This window comes from Neopelma chrysocephalum, unplaced genomic scaffold (assembly GCF_003984885.1).
Source record: "Neopelma chrysocephalum unplaced genomic scaffold, ASM398488v2 Primary Assembly neopelma1_95, whole genome shotgun sequence".
Classification (NCBI taxonomy): domain Eukaryota; kingdom Metazoa; phylum Chordata; class Aves; order Passeriformes; family Pipridae; genus Neopelma; species Neopelma chrysocephalum.
In genome coordinates, this window is record NW_020897757.1 from 955,468 (window position 1) to 977,269 (window position 21,802).

The following is a 21,802-nucleotide window of genomic DNA, read 5'->3' on the forward strand; positions in this document are numbered from 1 at the left end:
GTTTTGGGAACTTCAGGATATTGTGCTGTGGGGTTTTGGGAACTTCAAGAATCATTTGAAGATATTGGACAAACTGTAGAAACTCTCTGCAGTTAAGGTAGTTTGCCCAATATACTTCTTTGATGGCAGGTATAAATGGGTGAAACAAAAAAGACTGAAATTAACCTCAAATAAAAAAATAAGGCTGAGAAGCTGATTTAAAGGCTCCTCTGTGTTTGTGGGAGACCTGCAAACCCCAAATATCCCCTGAAGTTCCTGGTCACTGTAGGGCCACTGTAGTTTTCCATGTGGGTGTCTGTAATTTCAACTACAAAAACATTGCTTTGGAGGCCTCCTTCTCTATAATTTAGAGCAGCTCTTGATGAACTTTTACCTGTTTGATGGAGGCAACTCATTGTTTCTGACCTGCAGGAGGTACTGGAGGAAAGAAAAGGTTCCTCTTGCTCAGGGGAGCTGCTGAATGTGTTCCAGGTATCCCAGACCAGTGTCTTCAAGTGAATTTCTTTGGGAATTCCCAGTTAAAATCAGCCAGACTTACCAGTTAAGAAAGTTTTGAGCACCCTCCCCAATAGATATATAATTATTTATAAAGAATATGCATTTAGTACTGTACTGATGGTATGTGCATTATAAACCATGCTCAGAAAGAGATATTAAAAAAGAAAGAGCTAAAAGTGAAATAAGCACTGTTATTTTATTTTATTTTATTTGTAAAATAATAAAAGAATGAGCTAAATGTTAAGAACTATTAATTTATTCATATGTATTAAATATTGAAAGAATGAGCTAAAGATGAGATAAGCATCGTTCATTTATTTTATTTCATTTGTTAAATATTAAAGGAATGAGCTAAAGATGAAATAAGCACTAATAGGGTTTTTTTATTTTTTACAATATTAAAAATATGCTCTTCCCACACCCTATAGAATTGACTTCTCCAGGCCACTTTAGGGACTGCTGTCCTGGAAGGCAAATCTGAGGCTCAGTGGAGACTTGGCCTGATTTTTTCTCTCTCTTGTCCCTCAAATGCACTTGCAGGCCTTGTGCACAGGACTCACATGTCCTCCTGCCGTGTGGATAAACCCTCAGAGATTGTGGATGTTGGGGACAAAGTCTGGGTGAAGCTGATTGGGAAGGAGGTGAGTTTAGTTCTCCTTCTTTAGTGCTGTGTGGGTCAAATGTCCTTAAATGTCTTGAGAGCTGTGCCAGGGGCTGTGTGTTACTGGCACTTTGTTGGGCTCTGTTTTACAGCCAAGTGAATTCTCTGCACCTCCAGCTGTGCCCTTGGGCACATCCCTTCTGGGACTTCCAACAGTGCAGGTCAGGAAAAGGGATTTCATGGAACTAGGATCCTGAGCTGGAAGGGACCCCCAAGGATCATCCAATCCAACCCTCAGCCCTGCACAGGCCCAGCCCCAAGAGTCACCCCCTGTGCCCCAGAGGAGCAGCCAAACCCTCCTGGAGCTCTGGCAGCCTTGGGGCTGTGCCCACTGCCCTGGGGAGCCTGGGCAGTGCCCAACCAGCCTCTGGGGGAAGAACCTTTGCCTGAGATCCAACCTGAGCCTGCCCTGACACAGCTCCAGCCGTTCCCTGGGTGCTGTCCCTGCTCCCCCAGAGCAGAGATCGGAGCTGCCCCTGGGGAGGAGCTGCAGCCCCCGCTGAGCTCTGCCCTCAGCCTGCTCTGCTCCAGCTGCACACACCAAGTGCCCTCAGCTGCTCCTCACGGCCCCTCCAGACCCTGCCCCATCTTCACAACCCTCCCTTGAGTGCTCTCTAACAGCTTGTTCATTCTGAAGTAAGAGCTCATACATTTCTTTCCCTCTGCAGTCCATGTTGCCCTTTCCTTCTGCAGAAGGTGGGACATTAAGGCACATCATCTGCATTCAGAGATTCCTTAGAATTCCAACTGAAGACTCTTGCTTTGTTGAGCCATGGGAACAAAGCAAACTGACTGTATTTTCAAGGTGGAAGACTGATTAAGTAGCACAGGATCTAGGCCTTAAATGCTTTTATTTTTTCCTCAAATAAGACAGTGAGGTTGATGTACAAAACAAGGTTGTAATTTTGTCTGAGATAAGGGAAACAGGTTGAGAAACTTGGTTTTATTTACATACTATATAAAAACTACATGAAGGATTTCACAAATTCCTTTTAGCCACCTGTGGTGTACTTCTTTATTTTAATTATTTTAAATTTTATTTGTCTGAATTTCTATTAAGCCACTGTTTGCTTTATCCAGAACACAGTTGTTGTGTTCATGGCCTCTTTGCTCTAGAAGCAGAGGGGAGAAGCATGTTGGAGAGGAAGACAGTGGAATAGTTGGTTGTTAGATTGCCTGCAAACAAACATAAACTGACAAAACAGGAGTAGTTTCATCGGCAGCATTGGTGAAAATGCAGAAGGTTGTAAGAAAAAAAACCCTCAAAATGCCAACTCTTGCTTTTGCTTCTAAAGTGATAAAGTAATCAAGGAGCTGGGGGATTCAGGAATGAATAGTGCCTAATAGAGACACAGAAAACATTTTAAGTCTCGTGAGAGGATTAAAATAGGAAAAAGAATATAAGCTTTTATTTTTAAGGATGCACGGTGGCCCAAGGACTTGTCCAGGGGGAACTGTCTTGGGGTGGGTGGTTTGGGAATTACAGCAAAGCTCTCCAATAGGCACTTCCTTCTACAGCTCTGGGGTTTGGTCATACTGCAAACAGAATGTTAATCTCAAACAACCTATAGTTGTGAGTTATATTATTCCTGAGCCTTTATTTATTCCTGAGATAGTTGGTTTATTAGCTACAGCACGCTAATTACAGCTAAAAATTACCAGAACAAAAGCCCTTTCGTGTCATATCCTTGGTGGTGCTGTTCTTGGCCATTCAAGTTTCCCTCCTTCCCTGTAGGCCTCCAGAACTACAGAGCATTAATTAACCAGACCCAGTGTATTAATTAACATCATGGTCATTAATTGTGCTCGTTCCACATCTTTGTTTCAGATGAAGGATGACAAACTGAAGCTCTCCCTCTCCATGAAGGTTGTTAACCAAGGCAATGGAAAAGACCTCGATCCCAACAACGTTGCCCTTGAGTAGGTAAATCCACTGAGCAGGGTAAAACAGGTCAGGTGGGAATGGCTTCCCAGTGCCAGAGGGCAGAGTTAGATGGGATATTGGGAAGGAATTGTTGGCTGGGAGGGTGGGGAGGCCCTGGCACAGGTTGCCCAGAGAAGCTGTGGCTGCCCCTGGATCCCTGGAAGTGTCCAAGGCCAGGTTGGATTTCCAACCCAAACCAGTCTGTGGTTCTTTTCTTTTCCACACAGGGCAAGTGTCTTTATGTGTGTGTTCACAGCCAAAATACAGATTTTACATGAAGGATGTAACTGCAGCTCCCTGGGTTTTTACTTTGTGCAGAGAGGGCTCAGTTTGTCTCAGAAGGAGTTGATGACACATAATAGTCTGTTGACAATGTGGTTTGTTCTGATGAGCTGTTGGTCGTCTCTGTTCTTTGGTTTACCTGAATTGTACTTGTAGAGCAACCTTTGAAAAAATCTTCTGATTATGCTGTGTTCATACAAACATGTGGGATGAAAGATGACAGTGGATTGAAAATGGAATTGTCCTTCTCTTCCCAGTCAGGATGAGAGGAAGAAACGCACCTTCAGGGACTACACGAGTCAGAAGATCACCCTGGAAGCTGTTCTGAACACTGTGTGCAAGAAGTGTGGCTGCAAAGGTGTGTTTGTGCAGGGCTGGCTGGAGCTTTTGGTGTAGCCTTGTTCCAGTCAGGTAGGATTGTATCAGTGTCTGTCTCGTGGAAAGAATCACAGACTGGTTTGGGTTGGAAGGGGTGTAAAAACTCATTGTTCCACCCCTTGCCATGAGCAGGGACACCTTCCACTAGCCCAGGTTGCTCCAACCTGGCCTTGGACACTTCCAGGGATGGGGCAGGCACAGCTTCTCTGGGCAGCCTGTTAACATGGTTGTGTGTAAGGACTGAATTTGGCTCCCATGGGTCTCCTTTAGAGGAAAACTGCATTTTCTGTCTCTTGTTACAGAAATGAAAGACTTAGTTCAACTCCTTTTATAAAAGTTTATTTCTTAAAACCTCATCCCCTTTGGGCTGCTGGAGAGGGTCCAGCAGAGGCCACGAAGATGATTAAGGGACTGGAGCATCTCTGCTGAGGAGAGGCTGAGGGAGCTGGGCCTGGTTAGTCTGCAGAAGGAAAGACTGAGAGGGGATCTTGTCAATCCATACAAATATCAATCCGTACAAATATCTCTCAGGGGGGTCAGAGGTTGTGCCAGCCTCTATTCAGTGGTGCCCAGTGACAGGAGGAGGAACAATGGCCAGAAACTAAAACGCAACAAGTTCCACCTCAACGTGAGGAAGAACTTCTTTCCATGGAGGTGGCAGAGCCTGGAGCAGGTGCCCAGGGAGGGTGTGGAGTCTCCCTGCCTGGAGACATCCCAAACCCACCTGGACATGATCCTGAATCACCTGCTCTGGGTGACCCTTCCCTGGGCAGGGGGATGGACTGGATGATCTCCAGAGGGCCCTTCCAACCCCAACTAGTCTGTGATTCCTGCTGGGAATAGTTCAATACATACAGTGCTTGGTTAATGTGCCTCACAGCTGAGATCTCATTCTGATTTTGCATTTTAAGAAGCAAACGTGGCCTTCACCAGATCATCTGACTGTGAACAAGGATCCATGGAAATCCCACATCGTTGGTGGAGCACTGTTAGCTTGGGGGCAGTGTCTTAGAGCTAAAACCAAGCTGGGGCTTTAACCTGCTGAACTCTGTGTCTTGCCCAGTTCAGCACTGGGAGCCTGACTTGTGTTATGCCTTTCAGGAGCTTTTTGAAAGTTGCTGAAGCATCAAGTAGTTTTTTGTCCAGGAGTTTTTGCTGTGCCCTACTTGCCTTATGTTATTTGGAGCAAATGGTGAATGGGGTTCATGCTATTCTGGAGGAGGTTGATAATGAGTATGGGCTCTGTAGTGGTAGAGAAGTATCTTTAAAATAGTATTTTAAAGAATATTATATATAAAATACTATTTTAACTCCAAAAAAGTAGGATTCTACCTATTTCCAGTCTGATTTTAATGGTGCTGTCTCCTCCTAACAGCAGGCAGGTGCCAGCTGAGTTTCCACTGCAGCTATTAGTAGGTCAGCTTTGATATCTCCAGAGTAGAATCAAAATGAGCTGCTTTCCCCTCCATTTGTGGCTTTGGCTCATTTACCAGGTGCCAATCACACCAGTTTACCTTTCCCAGACACCTTTCTGTGCTGTTTAAGCCCCTGCACAGACATGTCTCTACAATTGCCCTGTTCAGACAAGAATATCTTAGTTTTTGCCTGACTAATTTCTCCAGAATGACCTGGGTTGTGTTTCATCTGGCCTGTTTAATCAGGGCACGTTAAACCAGCTGGAATTTTAGGACAAAAAATGTCCAGTGTAGATTGTCTTCTTGTGACTCATAATGAAAAGATTCTCAGCAGCAGTTGAGGTATGTGAAATGCAAAAGGAAAAGGGGATGAGTTGCTCCTTCAAACACCTATTTCACAGGTCATTTTGCCAAGGAGTGTTTCATGCAGCCTGGAGGTACCAAGTACAGCCTCATCCCAGAAGAGGAGGAAGATGAGGAGGCAGCAGCAGGACATGGAGGAGACAATAAGACCAACCTGGCTGAGGAGTCTTCAAAAAAGAGGAAAAAGGTATGAGGTGACCTGGAAAAGTGGGATGAGTAATTTGCTCTGTGAGTTACTACAGCAATATGGGTCTGAGCAACCAGTTCTGGGCTGGGAAGGTGGCTCATTTTGTGCAGATCCTGTAGCAAAACAGGAATCTCCTCGGCAGACTTTTTAGTCACTCTTAAACTTTCTCCCTCTATTTGTGTTAAACTACCTTTAAGCTGGTTCTGTGCTGGAACACACAGCCCCCCAGAGAAAGATCTTTAACACACAGCCCCCTAAAGAAAGATCTTTAACACACAGCCCCCCAAAGGTATTTCTTGAAGTGAGAAAACGATTGTTACTTTTTCTCCTGGTCTTTGTGAGGCTCTGTGGGAATTGCTTTAGTTTCCTGAATGTCTGATTCTTGCCAATAACCTGTTTTCCCTCCCTTTGCCCTCACACCTTTAACCTGAGCTCAGTGCCCAGTTTCTGGCTCCAGGGGGTATCCTGACCCAGCCAGAAGGTGAAAATCCATGGGAAAATGACAAGAGATAAGAGTATTTTTATGTGCATTGTTTGGCCTTTGGCTCAGAATGTGCTGGGATGAAATGGAGGGGAGGCCTGAACCCAAACCAGGAACTTTTAGGGGTCAGGTTTGTACAGCAAAGACTATTGATAGAATCCCAGACTGATTTGGGTTGAAGGGACCTTAAAGCCCATCTCATTCCATCCCCTGCCATGGGCAGGGACACCTTCCACTATCCCAGGTTGCTCCAAGCCCCGTCCAACCTGGCCTTGGACACTGCCAGGGATGGGTCAACCACAACTTATTCCAATTCTAGACTTCAATAAATAATCAAACTTTTATCAGCCCCTTCACAACTGCAGTACCATATTTATTTACACTTCCAAAGCCCTTTTTCTTTATTGTTTTCCTCTTTGCAGCTCTTTGGCCTCTCTGTGTCCCTGGAGAGGGACAGGAAGCAGAGGTGATGGATTTTGGCTTTCCAGGAGAGGGACAAGGGTGGTGTCAGTGATGGCACAGTGAGAACCAGCTCCTGAGGGCTGTGTTCTCCCAGCTCACTGGGGGGTTACACCAGTGCTGATACTGGTGGGAGAGGCTGCAGATGCTGCCAGGAGAGTCATGGAATGTTCTGAATTGGAAAGGATGATCAAGTCCAGCTCGTGGCCCTGCACAGACACCCCAGCAATCCCACCCTGTCCCTCAGAGCGTTGTCCAAACACTCCTTTGAGCTCTGGTGGGTTTGGGGCCATGCCCACTGTCCTGGGGAGCCTGGGCAGTGCCCAACCAACCTCTGGGGGAAATACTGAATAGGGCTGGAGGAGTCTCATTTGAGTACCAAACACAGTTGGTGTTGATTTGATCCCAAATGTGCAGCTCCTGTTTGCGCAGGAGCACTTGGAGAGCTGATCCAGAGGTGGGAAGAGGATCTCTCTTGGTCACAGACCCTGTGCCAGGCTCCATCCCGAGATGTCCTGTGCTTCCACCCTGTGTAGGCTCCTACTGCAGAGTGCCTTGGAATGTCTGTGGAGTGTCACTGCACTGGGATAGCAAATCCTCATAGTTTACTTTCTGTTCTGATCTTGGAATCATGGGATTGAACCGAGTCATCCCTCAGATCCCAGGCTGGCTGTGCCTCTCACCTTTCCAGACCCCAGACATTGGGCTTCTCTGTTCTCAATTCCACAACCCTTCTCCCGCCTTGAGTCTCTTCCCTCTGGCAGGGATGGGGATTTGTCTGGTAAAGGCTCAAGTTATTTAAATGTTGTGGGGAAAAATTGCACTAAGAGGTGCACAAATAACTCCCCATCCACCAGGATGGGCATTCTCAGTGGAGTCCTGCCCTGCTGACACTACAGGATATGGGGGTCACTGTCCTGAATTTGTTCCTATTTTTCTTTGGTTTGATGTATTAACAGCTTTCCTTTAAATCTTGCTTGTCCCTTTCATCTTCCTCCCTTCTCAAGGAGGACATCAAAAGTGTTCAGATGTTTGCCAGAGCTGGAATAATAACACTTGGAGCTTTTCTGGAGGCAGGATGTGGGATCCTCGACATGAATAGCTCCCTTGTTGTCTGAGTGCCTGCTGTGAGCTCGTCTGGGAGCCACCATGTGCTTCCCTGCCTGACTGCAGCTCCAGGGATTTACACAGCATAGAAATAGCTCATTTTACCCAGTGACAGTCCCCTGGCTGAGCCATCCCACGTGTGTGACATCAGTGTGGAGCTGGATTCTTAAATGAGGAGCAGGGAGCTGCCACTCCCCAGTGATCCCACCTCCACTTAGTACCAGAGCAACAGGATTGACACTTTGGGTTGTTGAGGATCAGCTTTTTCTGCTTTCCTAGACCTGATGCTTTCTGGCAGTCTCTGAGTGCTCTTCCCTCTCCCCAGAGGTTCCTCTCCTCACAGAGGTACTCTGAGCTTCTCACTCCCTTTTTTTCTCACCTTGCCTTCCCAATGGCTCCTCAGTTTTTTCCTTCATTGACAGGATGTAGCTGTAGCTCCAGGTCTGTGCTGTGGCACAGGCACTGATGTGACAGTGACACAAGTCCCTGTAGTGACAGATCACCCTGTGAGCACAGTCCTGCCTCCGTAATCCCTGAGAAATAAGTGATTTGAGGGAGAAGTGGAGATGGTGGAGGGTGTCCAGGGAAGGGAACGGAGCTGGGGAAGGGGCTGGAGCAGCAGGAGCAGCTGAAGGAGCTGGGGGGGCTCAGCCTGGAGAAAAGGAGGCTCAGGGGGGACCTTCTGGCTCTGCAACTCCCTGACAGGAGGGGGGAGCCGGGGGGGGTCGGGCTCTGCTCCCAGGGAACAAGGGACAGGAGGAGAGGGAACGGCCTCAGGCTGTGCCAGGGAAGGGTCAGGTTGGACATCAGCAGGAATTTCCTCATGGAAAGGGTGGTCAGGCCTTGGCAGGGGCTGCCCAGGGAGGTGTTGGAGGCCCCCATCCCTGGATGGATTCAAAAATCATTTGGATGTGGCGCTTCAGGATATGATTTAGTGGTGAACATGCTGGGGCTTGATGATCCTGGAGGTCTTTTCCAACCCTACCAACTCCATGATTCTGTGCTGCAGTGGTGGAAGCACCTCTGGGCAGTGTGTGACAGCTGGGCAGGCACAGGCTGTGTGTCCCTGTCCCTTCTCCTCTGGGGTCAGGGGGTGAGGGAGCTCCTATGGGAACACAGCAGCGTGTCCCTGCCGGGCCTGTGTGGGAGGCAGGAGCGCTGGGAAGAGCTGAGCCCTTTGATCCTGCCTTCTCCTCTGCCTCCCAAGGAAACATCCACAGTGTTCACCCAGGGATAACCCCTTCCATTTAAATCCTACAGAAACATCCCATCTCCTCAGTCCCACTGGGGTGGTTTCGTGATGATCATTGCAGTTGGGGCTTTCTGAAGGCTTTGCTGCTTTTTCCCACCTTGTAGGAGAATTCCAGGTGCTCTGCCTGCAGCTGTTGTCTCTTCCTGTAAAAACCACACCTTGATGTTTGTTCTGTGACCTGTGGCTCATCCATCCTCACTCCATCCTCACTTGGGCTTGTTTTACTAGTTCCTACATGACAATAGCTGAGGGCACAGGCCTTCACACACTGTGCTTAATCCCTGCTTTTCTGAGCCTGGCTCTACTTATTTACTGCCTACAGACTGGATTCTCCTCCTCAGATTAGTTCTGACTGCTCCTCAAACAAGGGATGCAAAAACACCTTTAGATTTATGTAGTGAATCGTGTTAGGAATTAAATTGGGTGGTGGAATAAAAATCAAAAACAAAATAAAAAAGAAGCCTGTGAGGATTATTGGCACCTCCCTGGAGGTACAGACTAACATCTGTGTGGAAATCCACTCTCCTTTTTCCCCAAGGACAGACAGAAAATGTTGAAATGAGGCCATAACTCCACAAAAGGGTCTGCTAAAAAATATTTCAAGTTCTGGGAGCGTTTCTGGACACTCCCCTCTTATCTCAAAACCAAATACCTTGAGAAGGAATGAGCTGTTGTAACATTCTTGAAGCACGGCCTGGGAGCAAATGAACCCAAACAAAATCACCCCAAAATAGCCCAGATATTCCAAAATTTCCCCAAATCCACACATTTTCCCCAGAATTCCATCAAAACGATACCAAAATCCACATAAAATACCCCGAAATACCACTGAAATTCACCCAGGAGATCTCTAAAATCCACCCAAATCCCATGAAGATGTACTCAAATACCACTGAAATCCATCAAAATTCCCCCAAATTCATGGAATTCGCTTCAGAATTCCCAAAATGTTCAAAATTCCCTACTAAAACACCAAAATTCCATCAGAGTAGCCCCACATCCCATCAAAATGGCCCAAAATTGCAAAAAATACCCCCAAATAAATGTGAAATGCATCCAAAGCAATCCCAAATCTCCTAAAATATCCCAGAATTTCCCCAAATCCCCCCACTATTCCCAAACCCACAAAACCACCTCCAAAAATTCCCAAATTCCATCAAACCCACCTGAAATACATGCAAAATACACCCAACCCCCCAAATCGTGCCCAAATCCTCCAAATCCCATGAAAATACCCTCCAAATATCCCAAAATGCCCTCAAAATCCATCCAAATCCTTGAAAATCCTATCAAAATAGCTCCAAAGCCCACGAAAAGCCACCCAAAATGCCTCAAATCCACCCGAAGTCCCATTAAATTCCTACAAAAATTCACCACAATACCTCCAAACCCACCCCGATCCCCAAATATCCCGAAATTCCCCATGGAAACGTTCACTGGTGAGCAGTGCAGTGCTGGGATGCCGGATTTTAGGGAAATCTGAGGTCCTGCAGCAGGATGCTGCTTGTGCAGAGATCTGCTACAGGAAATCATGGAATTGCTCGAGTTGGAAGGGACCTTCGAGCTCAGCCAAAAACTGTGGGAAACAAATCACAGAATCACAAAATCATGGAATGGTTTGGGTTGGAAGGAACCTTAAAGCCCATCCAGTGCCACCCCCTGCCATGGGCAGGGACACCTTCCACCAGCCCAGGTTGCTCCAAACATCCAGCCTGGCCCTGGACACTTCCAGGGCTGGGACTGGCTCAGCTTCCCTCAAGGAATTCCCTTAAGGAATGCTCAGCTCTTGTGTTTCTCACTTGCTCCCTGCACCGCTGCACTGGAAGAGTCATGGAATCATGGAATAGCCAGGGTTGGAAGGGACATACCAGGACCATCGAGTCCAACTCCTGTCCCTGCACAGGACACCCTGAAAATCCCCCTGTGTCCCAGAAAAAAGGCTCTTCCCTGTCTTGGAGCAGCACTCTGGCTCTTAGGAGCCCCAAAAAGGAGGTGCTGAGGGGTTGTTGTTTTTTGCAGGCAGCACGATGCCCACGTGTGCTTCTGTGTCCCCTGTAACCCTGTGTGACATCCTGTCCTGCCTTCAGCCCTCACATCCTCAGAAAGTTTCCCAAGCCCTGGAATGAAACTCTCTTGGTTCTTAAGGCCTTGTCAAACTTTCTCACCATGTGCAGGGGGCTGGGGAAGCTTGAGAAAATTCTCCTTGCTGCATCCCTTTCTCTGGAAAGTTTAACTCTTTCCCATCCTATTCCAAAGGCTGTGAGGATTTGCTTTTTTGTGTGTGTGTGGGTTGGGGATTTGTAGGATTTGTAGTGAGTCTTGTTATCCCACAGGAAAATGTGGACACTCGATTTTGACTGTGGAGCTACAAAACCTGGTAATGCCAAGGGTCTGCTGGGTGTGGAGTGACTCCATCCTCTGCTCCCTTCCCTGGAATCCCAGAGGACTCTGCACAGCTCCAAACCAAGTGTTGTCTTGGCTCTTCCACCTCCCTAAAAGAATTGTTCTCTGTCATGTTAAATAAGCTACCAGCTCCCTTCTTTATTCCCTAATTGACAGGCTGTGCCTGGTGCTGGGATACCCAATCCATGAGAAATCATGTCCCTGGTTTTAAAGGAAATACAGACAGACACAGCTTGTCTCTCCATGATCTGGAGTAGGAATATTTGTAGGGAAGCTCCACTTGTATGGAAATGGCTGGAGCTAATGGAAGAGGGAGGAATCAGCCTTCTCTTCTCTCTGCATGAGGACACTTTCCCCAAGCAATTTGCTCCTCAGGAGAAGTTTGTGGCTGAGGGGTTAAAATATGGAAGAGAACAGTTTGGGAAAGGTTGTGCCCAGTCCTGTGGGTGCAGCAGTCATTGCACATGTGGGCACCTGGGCAGGTGCTGCTCACTTGGAGCACGGATGCCTAAAAACTGGGGTGGTCAGAGCAGCTGTCCTGGCTGGGCCACATTCCTCACTGGGGCTGTCCAGGGCTATCCCAGGCACTCTCACAGGCTTGGGTCACCTCACTGCCCATCCCTGCTCCATGAAACCCTCCTTTGTTCTTCCCTTGTGTCCTCTTTATGTCCTTGAATAGAGCAAAAATTCCTGGTCAGCCCCTCTGCTCTGGAGCCAGGCTGGGAGAGCTGGGGGGGTTCACCTGGAGAGGAGAAGGCTCCAGGGAGAGCTGAGAGCCCCTTGCAGGGCCTAAAGGGGCTCTAGGAGAGCTGGAGAGGGACTGGGGACAAGGGATGGAGGGACAGGACAAGGGGGAATGGCCTCCCACTGCCAGAGGGCAGGGATAGATGGGATATTGGGAAGGAATTCTTTCCTGGAAGGGTGGTGAGGCCCTGGCCCAGGTTGCCCAGAGAAGCTGTGGCTGCCCCTGGATCCCTGGAAGTGTCCAAGGCCAGGTTGGACGAGGCTTGGAGCAACCTGGGCTGGTGGAAGGTGTCCCTGCCCATGGCAGGGGGTGGAATGAGGTGATCATTAGGATTCCTTCCAAATCAAACCATTCCCTGATTCCCTGATAGCCATTTGCCAGGGAAGTCTCTCTTTGCTGCTGATGTGGCCATGGATGAAATTGTAGCTCCCTATTGTAGGCCGGTGTTGCTTTTGGTTGGGAAGTTGGAGCTTTATATTAAATATATGCAAGATATCACAATTATTTTTAGAGGCCCACTCACCCCCTTCCCTTTAGTTCCCAGAAGCAAGGGAATCCCTCAGTTTTTTGCAGGATGGGGGTTGGATGGCCCCAGCATTCCCCCTCTCCGTGCTGGAAGGGGATGCAGCAGCTGGGCTGTGTGTGCTGCCAGCACAGGCTGATCACATCCTCTCCCCAGCACTGTTTTCTGATTAAATACAAATTGCTGCTCTCCATCATCAGTGTTCAGTGCTTTGGGGTGCTCTGCTGATGCAATTCCAGTGCACCCAGGCCTGATCTCGGTGTAATCTCTGCTTGGTAGTTTCTCACGTGCCTCAAATTTGAGGGTTTAGCTGCATTTCAAAGTTCCTTGTGACCTTTATTCCAGCACCAGCTGTTCTTGTTCTGCATCCGAATGATGGGTCTGGAGCTTCCTGGAGCTTTTGCTTCAGGGCTTTGCAGAAACACAGCCTGGGGAGCTCCATGTGTCGTGGATAGGGGGGAATGTGGGAGAGCAGGAGGGGGTGCAAGGGAATCCAGGAGAGCACGAGGGGGTGGAAGAAACACTGGGGAAGAGGAGGGGGTGCAATGGGAAGTTGGGGAGAAGAAGGGATGCAGTGGGAATCCAGGAAAGCAGCAGGGGTGCAATGGGAAGTTAGGGAGCAGGAGGGGATGCAAAGGGAAGGTGGGGAGCAGGAGGGCCTGCAGGGGGAAGTTGGAGGCAGGAGGAGGTGCAAGGGATGGTGGAGAGCACAGGGATGCAATGGGAAGTTGGGAAGCAGGAGGGGGTGCAGTGAGAAGTGGGGGAGCAGGAGGGGGTACAGAGAAATCTGGGGAGCAGGAAGGTGTGCAAGGGAAGCTGGAGAGGAAGAGGGTGTGCAAAGGAATCCAGATCAGGAGAAGGTGGAGGAGAAACTGGGGAGCAGATGGGGGTGCAGGGGAAGTTGTGGGGCAGGAGAGGAGTTGCAGAGAAAGTTGGGGAGCAGGATGGGATGCAGTGGGAAGTTGGGGGGCAGGAGGGGGTGCAATGGGAAGTTGGGCAGGAGGGAGTGCAGTGGGAGTTGGGGAGAAGGAGGGTGTGGAAGGGAAACTGGGGAGGAGAACAGGGTGCAGAAGAAGTTGGGGAGCATGAGCGGGTGCAGCGGGAATCCAGGAGAGCAGGAGAGGGTGCAGGGGAAGTTGGGGAGCACAGGATGGTGCAATGGGAAATTGGGGAGCAGAAGAGGAGGGGCAGGGGAAGTTGTGGGGCAAGAGGGGGTGCAATGGGAAGCTGGGGGGCAGGAAGGGGTACAATGGGAAGTTGTGGGGCAGGAGGGGGTGCAGTGGGAAGTTGAGGGGCAGGAGGGGGTGCAGTGGGAAGCTGAGGGGCAGGAGGGGGTACAGTGGGAGGTTGTGGGGCAGGAGGGGGTACAATGGGAAGCTGGGGGGCAGAAGGGGGTTCAGTGGGAGCTGGGGGGCAGGAGGGGGTACAGTGGGAAGCTGGGGGGCAGGAGGGGGTGCAGTGGGAAGCTGGGGGGCAGGAGGGGTGCAGTGGGAAGCTGGGGGGCAGGAGGGGGTGCAGTCTCTGCAGGGAGGTTGTGCCCAGAGCTGCAGGTGCTGGGAGGGCACTGGGTTCATCCCGGCTGCAGGAAGCTCCGATGGGCATGGCTTGGGCTCTCCTGCCAGGAACAGCTGTGTTTGGAGAGCTCCAGCACATCACTGACCATCTCCTGGCATTCTGGGGGCTGCTGACGGCGTGAGGCTGCAGGGATGGTGCTCATGGCTATTTTAGAAACCCATTTTTGGGGCGAAAAAGCTTCATCCTTCCAACTTGTATTAATAAAGATCAACCTTAAATAACGGAGTGAGCTCTCACTGTGGAGTGAGGGCAAGGACTCTCCTTTTGGTCTAAGTCTTTCCAGGCTTGGCTTTACATGTTTCTCCCCCCTGCTCTGATCTGTGCCATCCCCTGTCCCTGGTTGCTGCAGCTGTGGGCCCACAGTGGGGGTTAACTCCTGCCTCCTGGGGCACAGTGCCCTTTCCTGGCAGGAACAGCTGTGAGGCACAGGGACACAAAGCCCCTTGCTGCCCTGGTGAGCACAGGTGACGGTGTTCCCACATGTTTTCCATTTGTTTTCCCAGGAGAAGAAGAAGAAGAAGAAGCACAAGGCGAAGGAGTCCTCGGAGTCGGACTCGGACAGCTCAGACTCGGACAGCTCAGGGGCTCAGCCCTCCAGCAAGAGGAGCAAGCATTCCAAGGCTCCCAAGAAGAAGAAGAAGAAGAAGAAGCACAGGAAGTAGCCCTGGGAATGAGCAGGGGCAGGGTGGGGTGCTGGCATTGCCAGTCCCTGGTGCACACCACGAGCAGCCAGCAGGAACCAGGGACAGAGTTTCCTTCTCAAAGTCACCCAGGCACGTGGTGTTACAGGTGTGTTACAGGTGTGACCTTGCTATAGGTTGTCCTCTGTCACCTTGACACAGGCTGCCCCTTTCTCCCACAGCTCGTGCCAGGACAGGCTCATGACACCCTGCAGGGCACCTCTCCTGGGCACCTCGCCAGGGCACCTCTCCTGTCCTGCAGCCTCGTGTTCCGCTCGATCGCTGCCAGCGGGAGCCTGGGTGACATCAGCTCCTGCAGGGCTGAGGTGGCACTGCCAGGCTGTCCCCACACTGCTCAGGGGCAGCAGTGGGTGTTGCTGGGCCCTGGGATGGGGCCACGTCCCCCCCCTCCTTGGCTTTGGGCTGCAAAGCTGCCCCAGCTCCCTCTTTGTCTGCAAACACTGGGAGTGGAGGAGCGAGAAGCATGTGGGGAGTGGAGATATTGTCAGTAAACACTGTGCAGTGTTTGCTGCCTTGCAAAGTGATGGAAAAGAAATCTCTGCCATTTCCATTTCCAGCTGTACTTTGTAGCTGCTCTTTTCTTCTGTCCCCACCACACTCGGGCAGGGAAGGAGCAGGGCACAGACCTGCAGGAAAGGGTTTTTTTGGAAGTCTTGGCTGCTTCCCCAGGTCCTGGGGGTGGGAAGGGGGTGTGTGGTGAGGTAACCCATAAGGAGAAGCCTGGCACCTTCTGGGAGGGAGCAGCTGGAGCATAAATCTTGTAACTGGAGCTGAAGGTCAGGGGGAAGGGATGGCAGGGGCTGGGCAGTGACCTCAGGGGGTGTCTGCCAGGAGCAGGAGCAGCTCGTCCGTGCTGGGACAGATGTGGTGAAGCAGTTGGGGAGGTGAGTCTTTCCTGTTACCTCTGGCTCTACAGGGAGGTCAGAGTGGGGTTGGCAGCTCCCTGTTGGTGTCACAGCGGGAGGATTTGGGGTTGCTGGTGCAGCCCGTCCCTTCTCCGTGTGCTTTGCCCTTTCCTGTGCTGCTCACCCCAGTTCCCCATGGCTGCATCCCCCCTCGGGGCCAGTTCCCTTCCCAAAACCAGCCACCAAATGCTCGGGACCTTGATTCCAGTCCTGCCCTGGTAGAAGGATCACTCTCCAGGGAAGGAGCTTGTCTGGATCCTGGGCAATCCATGGGCAGAGCTGCCGTGGGACTGAACAAATATTCCCCCTGGGAAAGCACATTTCTAATCATCACAGCCTCTTATTTCCACAGCTTGGAGAAATGGGCTCCAGGGATCAGTGGGCATTAACCCCATCCCTCCCAGGGCTGGTTGAACCCCGTGTGGTGGCTGAACACTACGGATGGGCACGTGCCAAACCAGCCTTTTCCAAGCAAACTGACCACAGAGCTGTAACAACACGGCCTTTATTCTTTTTCCATGCGAGTTTTCCCATTATTAATTAAAAAAAACAACCCCAACAACAAACCACAGACCCACCCCCCAGGCCCCGGGAGCCCCGGGAGGCACCGGGGCGGGGGCAGCAGGAGGCCCCGGCGGTGCAGCGGCTCCAGTCCCACGTGGAGCTGTGCCCAGCACGGGGTGGGGATGTGGGTGTGGGATGGACGTGGCACTGGGTGACAGCAGAGGGCTGGGGCAGCGTCTATGTCGCCTTCTCGTAGGTGCGGGTGCAGACCACGTTGCCCATGGTGAGAGTCTGGGGGCAGATGATGAGAGGGGGGTTAGTCCAGCTCTAGGCCTGCCCTGGGCTGAGCCCTTCCCGGGTTTAACACCCTTTCCTTACCAGAGTTAACTTCCCATCCTTCAGCTCCCGCACCAGCGATGTCTCCTTCCCGTCCCACTTCTGCACGTGGACGAGTTTCCCGCCGTCCAGCTTCACCACAGACTGTGGGGAGAGAGAAGGCCTGCTGTGAAACCCTCCTTCCCGGGCTCTCAGGGCTCTGGGGGGGCTTTGTCCCTTGGAGGGGACGGTGCTGGGTGTCCTTTGCTCACCCCGGAGCCCCTCAGTGCTCGGGATCAGGCTGTGGGTGCCACCCTCGGGATGCCCATCTGGGATCATCCCACCCGGCTTGGTTAGTCCTTCTCAACCCAGGACGGGTCCCGCACTGTCCTCTGCTTGGTCACGGCCTCGGCTGCCCCACTGTGCCCTCCCTGCCCCGGGGCCAGCGCAGGGAGCCCTGTCCGGGGCCACATCCTGCTGCGGGGCCCCGGGAGATGAGCGCGGCCGCTCCCCAGCGCGGCTCGCCGGCCCCGGCGCCGGAGGGCTCGGAGAGGCGGGGCGGGTATCGGGGCAGGTACCGGGGCTTTGAACCGCAGCTTCCCTGCCCTCCGGAGGGCTTGGGAGGGTTTTTGGAGGAGCTGATCCAGCAAACGCGCCTCTGCTCGCCGGGCCACTGCTGCTGACTCAGCCCCGAGCCCGGCCGTGCCAAGGGTGGTGTGACAGCACGGGGTTGTGCCAGGACAGGCACTGCCCCGGCCCCATCCTGCCCTGTGCCCCCCACCCCGCCCCTCCAGCGCTGGGGCTGCCCCCCTCGGGTGCCCCCATGGCTTGGGTCAGTCCACAGCTCCCGTGTCCCCACAGCCCCAGGACTGCACAGGGCTCTGGGTGCTCCCCCAGAGCTCAGCTCTCCCCATATCTGGGTTGTCCCCACTGCTCAGGTGCCCAAGAGTTTGGGTTCCTACAGGAATTTGGGTGCCCCACAGCCCTGGAAACCATTGCCAGAGGGCAGGGTTAGATGGGATCCTGGGGAGAAACTTCTCCTGTGAGGGTTGGGAGGCCCTGGCACAGGTTGCCCAGAGAAGCTGTGGCTGCCCCTGGATCCCTGGAAGTGTCCAAGGCCAGGTTGGATGGGGCTTGGAGCCACCTGGGCTGGTGGAAGGTGTCCCTGCCCATGGCAGGGGGTGGAACAGGATAGGCTTTGAGGTCCCTTCCAACCCAACCATTCCATGATTCCATGCGATCGTGGGTGCCCCACAGCTCCACACACCCCCCCTGCCCCAGCCCTGCAGCCCATGGCTCGTCCTGGCCCCTGCTGAACCATCACGTGCCCTCTGGCCCCCGGCCGAGGGGCACCACGTCCCCGGTCTGGGCAGGAGCTCTTGGCTGGTCACACGTTCCTGCTGCTTTGAACAGTTTCCAGCAGTTCCGGAGGGTGGGAATGGGGGTGGGAATGGGGGTGGGCAGGGCCCTGCTGCCCCGTGTCTGCCCGGCTCACACTCCCTCCCTTCCCCCCCATCCTCACTCCCTGCCCAGCCCTTGTGCTTCCTGCGTTGGGGCCAGGAAGGGGTTTTGTGCCCAGCGAGCCCCAAGGTGCCCCCTGAGGTTCCCCCCGGGCTGGGTTGGGGGGCACGGGGCTGCCGGCTGCTCCCTGCATGGGGGATTCAGTGGTGTGTGGGACCAGCAGCTGGAAACCAGGGAAAAGCAGGGGCTGGGTCAGTCCTGCAAGGGAAAATGTCTCTGCAGGGTGGGAGAGGCCATGAAAGGTGCTCTGAACTCCCTTAGGCGATTTTCCCCTTGCTCTTATGGTGAGGAACAGCTCTGCCCAGAAGATTTTGGGCTCCCCGGGGACCCCCGGGGATGCATCAGCCCCTGGGGAGGCACCAGCCAGGTGGGATTGTCCGGGTGCTCCGTCCCTGTCCCTGCCTGCAGAGCTGCCTGCTTGGGAGGGTGGGCAAAGAGGGGGCTCAGCAAAGAGGGGGCTCAGCAAAGAGGGGGCTCAAAAAAGAGGTCTCGTGCTCCTCTCCCGCCGGCGTGGGGACACTCACCACCACCTCACTACATCCCCTGGCCTCCTCTTGAGCAAGCTGGCACTTGCAAGCCCGGCTCTTGCACAGGCTCTTGCACAACCTTCCCGTCAGCTCCAGGGCCCATCCTGCTCCCAGAGCTGCAAAACGGGCTCAGGGGGGGTTGTGTGGACCAGACCAGGCTCGAGCACCAACCCCGGCGGGCAGAGGGGTGTTCCCTTTCCACAGGGAACCGGGACAGAACCCTGGAGCCACGGGCTGGACCCCTCGGAGCCCAGAGAGCCTCTGTGGGGTGGGCAGGGCTGGGGGCAGGGCCGGGGGCTCACCTTGACGTGCCTGTCGTCTGCCGTGGTCTCGTCGAACTCCTCGCCCAGCTTGAAGTTGATCTCGGTGTTCTTGAAGGTGCTCTGGGTCTTCACGGTGACCTTGTCTCCGTTCAGCTCGATGATGGTGGTGGGCTTGGTGAGCCCGGCCATCTGCCGCGTGGCAAAGCTCACGCCTGGGGGGAGAGGGTGGGGGGTGAGGGCGATGGAGGGGCAGGATGCTCCTCCGATCCCTGCGGCATCACCCCGGAGCTCTCCCTCCCTCCCCGTGATTCATCCCCGAAACTGCTCCCCACCCACGGTCCTGGGGGGCTTTGTGTGCCTGCCACACTTGGGGGGGCTCTGGGGCACAAAGGGGCGTCCAGGGAATGCTGTCGTTGCTAAGGGATGGATCCTGCACCGGCGCCCACCAGCTCCCGGGATGGGTGAGGGGGGCACCGGTGCCTGTGCCCCCTCCCCGCGCTGCTCCGGCGTGGGTGACACACCCTGCCCAGGGGCTGGGGGGCTTGGGGGCCAGTAAGGGCTGGAGGGTCCCGGGTGGCTCCCAGCACCCGGGGGGAGGCATCTCATCCCTCCACCCTCTGCCAAGGGTTGCCCAGGGGAAGAACGAGGCCACCTTCCCCAGCCCGAGACCCCCTTACCCAGCCCAAAGCCCCGCGCACAGAACCCCAGAGCCCCTCCCAGTAAAGCACCCACCCAGGCAGCAACGACTCCCCCGCCACCTGCAAATCCCCCCAGGCCAGACCCCCGCGTGTGGGGGGCTTCACCAGGCAATCCGGGGAAGAGGGGTGTACAGAAAAAAAAAGGTGATGATGTGACTCCAACCCTGCTCAGCCCCCCGTACTCACCCAGAGCCTTCATGTACTCATCGAAATTGTTGGTCTCCACCAGCTTCCAGGTGCCCACGAAGGCTTCCACCATGGTGAGGGGGTCTCAGGGGGTCCGCAGGCGCTCGGGGTTTGGTTCGGCGCGCTGCGAGCGTGGCACCGGCTGCAGCTGCTCCGGCCCCGCCGCCGCCTTAAATAACGTCCTCATCACATGATTGGAAAGAGCACAGCGCGCTCCAGAAATACTCCCCCTGGCAGCGCTGGCAGCGGCCACTCCCGGCGCGGCCACCCGGCCACCCGCCACCGGCCACCGAGCCCCGCCGGGCCCCCCGGGCTGCGGCTGAGACGGGGGGACAGAGAGAGGGGCACTTGTGTCATGAGCTGTGCGCGGGCTCCGCGGGGCTGGGGGTGCGGGGTGTGGGGAACTGAGGCGGGGCAGGGCTGGGCACGGGGTGTGTGCCCACCGCAGGGACGTGGGGAGGGGGCGGGTGCTGCCCGTGGCGGTGGCACACGGTCGGAACTTGGGGACACCGGCAGGGACAGTGTCCTTCGGGGGACAGGGAGGCTGGGCTGGGGACACGGAGGCACGGGGAGCACCAGGAGGTGCGTGGGGACATTTAGGGACTCCTGGGGGGTGTGGGGACATGTGTGACCCCCCCTCAGCCCCCAGCTCCTTGTGGGGGGACACACGTGAGCCTGTCCCTGCTCCATGTGCGTGTGGGGGCACATATGTGACCCCTTTGTGTGTGGGGACACACATGTGTGCCCCCAGGGATGCTCTGTGTGTCGGGGGGACACTGGGGACACGGACAGGCACGGGGCTGTGGGACCCACAGCAGGGGTCCCCCCATGTGTCCCCTCACTTTGGGGTCCAATGGCAATGGGGTTGGGGTCAGTGCATCCCCCAGACCCACCCCAGTGTGTGTGGGGTCACCCGTGGCCATGGGATTCTGTGTCCCCCAGTCCTTGGGGACAATCCTCCTCCTGCCCCCATCCCCTGTCTCCAGACGGACCCAGCTGGGGGTTTGGGTGTCCCTGAGCCCCGTGGCTGCAGCACGTCCCCTCGTCTTGGGGACTGTGGGGTCAAAGTGACCAAGTCCCCGAGTGACCTGGGGACACTTTCTCCCTGTGTCTGGCCCCAGTGTGTCACCACCGGCACCCAAAAATAGCCAGAGCTCGTGTTCAGCTTCCTCCTGCTGACGCTGCCACCGAGCACGACCCCTCACCTCGTGCCCTGGGAGAGACAGGAGCTGTCACTGACCCCTCACCTTGTACCCTGGGGGGGAGAGGCACTGTCCCCACGGGTCAGTGTTCCCACAGGACGGTGTCCCCTTGCCCTGTCTGGGACACCCCCTGGGCTCGGCTCTCCCAGGTCAGACAGATGATTTATTCCCTGTGGAGCCAGAGCCCCCATCACACCCACACATCCCATGGCCTGGGAGGGAACACAGAGGGCAAGGACTGTCCCCTTGTCCCTTCACCTGGGTGTCACTGTCCCAAACTTACTCAGCCCTGTCCCCGCAGATGCTCCCACAACAATGGGACCATGAGATGGGAGCATTCACAGGAACAGCTGCCCATGTGCAGGGTCACCAATCCACAGGGACACCAATCCACAGAGAACACCCATCCACAGGGACACCAATCCACAGGGAACACCAATCCACGGGGTCATCCACATGTAGGATCCCACACCCACAGGGTCACCCACCCGTAGGGACACTGACCCACAGGCACAGCCACCCACAGGGACATCCACTCACAGGGAACACCCATCCATAGAGATACCCACTCACAGTGTCACCCAACCACAAGGAACGCTAATCCACAGGGTCACCTACACATGGGGTCACCCACCCACAGGGACACCCGTGTGTAGGGACATCTGAGGACGTGGACATCCACGCACACGGGTGTCCCTGCACATGGACACCCACAGGAGCACACACA

At 54.0% G+C, this 21,802-nt stretch overlaps 2 protein-coding genes across 5 annotated transcripts in view; one reads left to right on the forward strand and one right to left on the reverse strand.

Moving 5' to 3' along the window:
- ZCCHC17 (zinc finger CCHC-type containing 17) overlaps positions 1–15,516 on the forward strand; it is a 17,220-nt gene extending 1,704 nt beyond the window's left edge. For 3 of the 4 annotated variants that reach the window (XM_027693999.1, XM_027693998.1, XM_027693997.1), the window contains exons 4-8: positions 1,039–1,139; positions 2,988–3,079; positions 3,623–3,723; positions 5,560–5,708; positions 14,757–15,516. In XM_027693999.1, coding sequence (XP_027549800.1) covers positions 1,039–1,139; positions 2,988–3,079; positions 3,623–3,723; positions 5,560–5,708; positions 14,757–14,915 — 602 coding nt within the window. In that variant the 3' untranslated portion in view covers positions 14,916–15,516. Of the gene's footprint in view, positions 1–1,038; positions 1,140–2,987; positions 3,080–3,622; positions 3,724–5,559; positions 5,709–6,433; positions 6,532–14,756 lie in introns of those variants that run through there. The other variant, XM_027694000.1, reaches the window with a different exon arrangement.
- Positions 15,517–16,561: 1,045 nt separating this feature from the next.
- Positions 16,562–20,025, reverse strand: FABP3 (fatty acid binding protein 3). Its single transcript, XM_027694001.1, has 4 exons — positions 19,874–20,025; positions 19,029–19,201; positions 16,742–16,843; positions 16,562–16,654 (listed from the first exon to the last, which is right to left on the reverse strand). The coding sequence occupies exons 1-4, from the start codon at positions 19,944–19,946 to the stop codon at positions 16,601–16,603; spliced, it is 402 nt and encodes a 133-aa protein (XP_027549802.1). The 5' UTR covers positions 19,947–20,025; the 3' UTR covers positions 16,562–16,600.
- Between the last annotated feature and the right edge of the window lie 1,777 nt (positions 20,026–21,802).

What these genes read in the sequence shown, in the direction of transcription:
- FABP3 (XM_027694001.1), bottom strand. Translation starts at nt 19,946, where the DNA reads ATGGTGGAAGCCTTCGTGGGCACCTGGAAGCTGGTGGAGACCAACAAT. An exon ending in TGAGTACATGAAGGCTCTGG is followed by an intron (nt 19,202 to 19,873) that starts GTGAGTACGGGG and finishes CTCTCCCCCCAG; the next exon opens with GCGTGAGCTTTGCCACGCGG. An exon ending in AGGATGGGAAGTTAACTCTG is followed by an intron (nt 16,655 to 16,741) that starts GTAAGGAAAGGG and finishes ATCTGCCCCCAG; the next exon opens with ACTCTCACCATGGGCAACGT.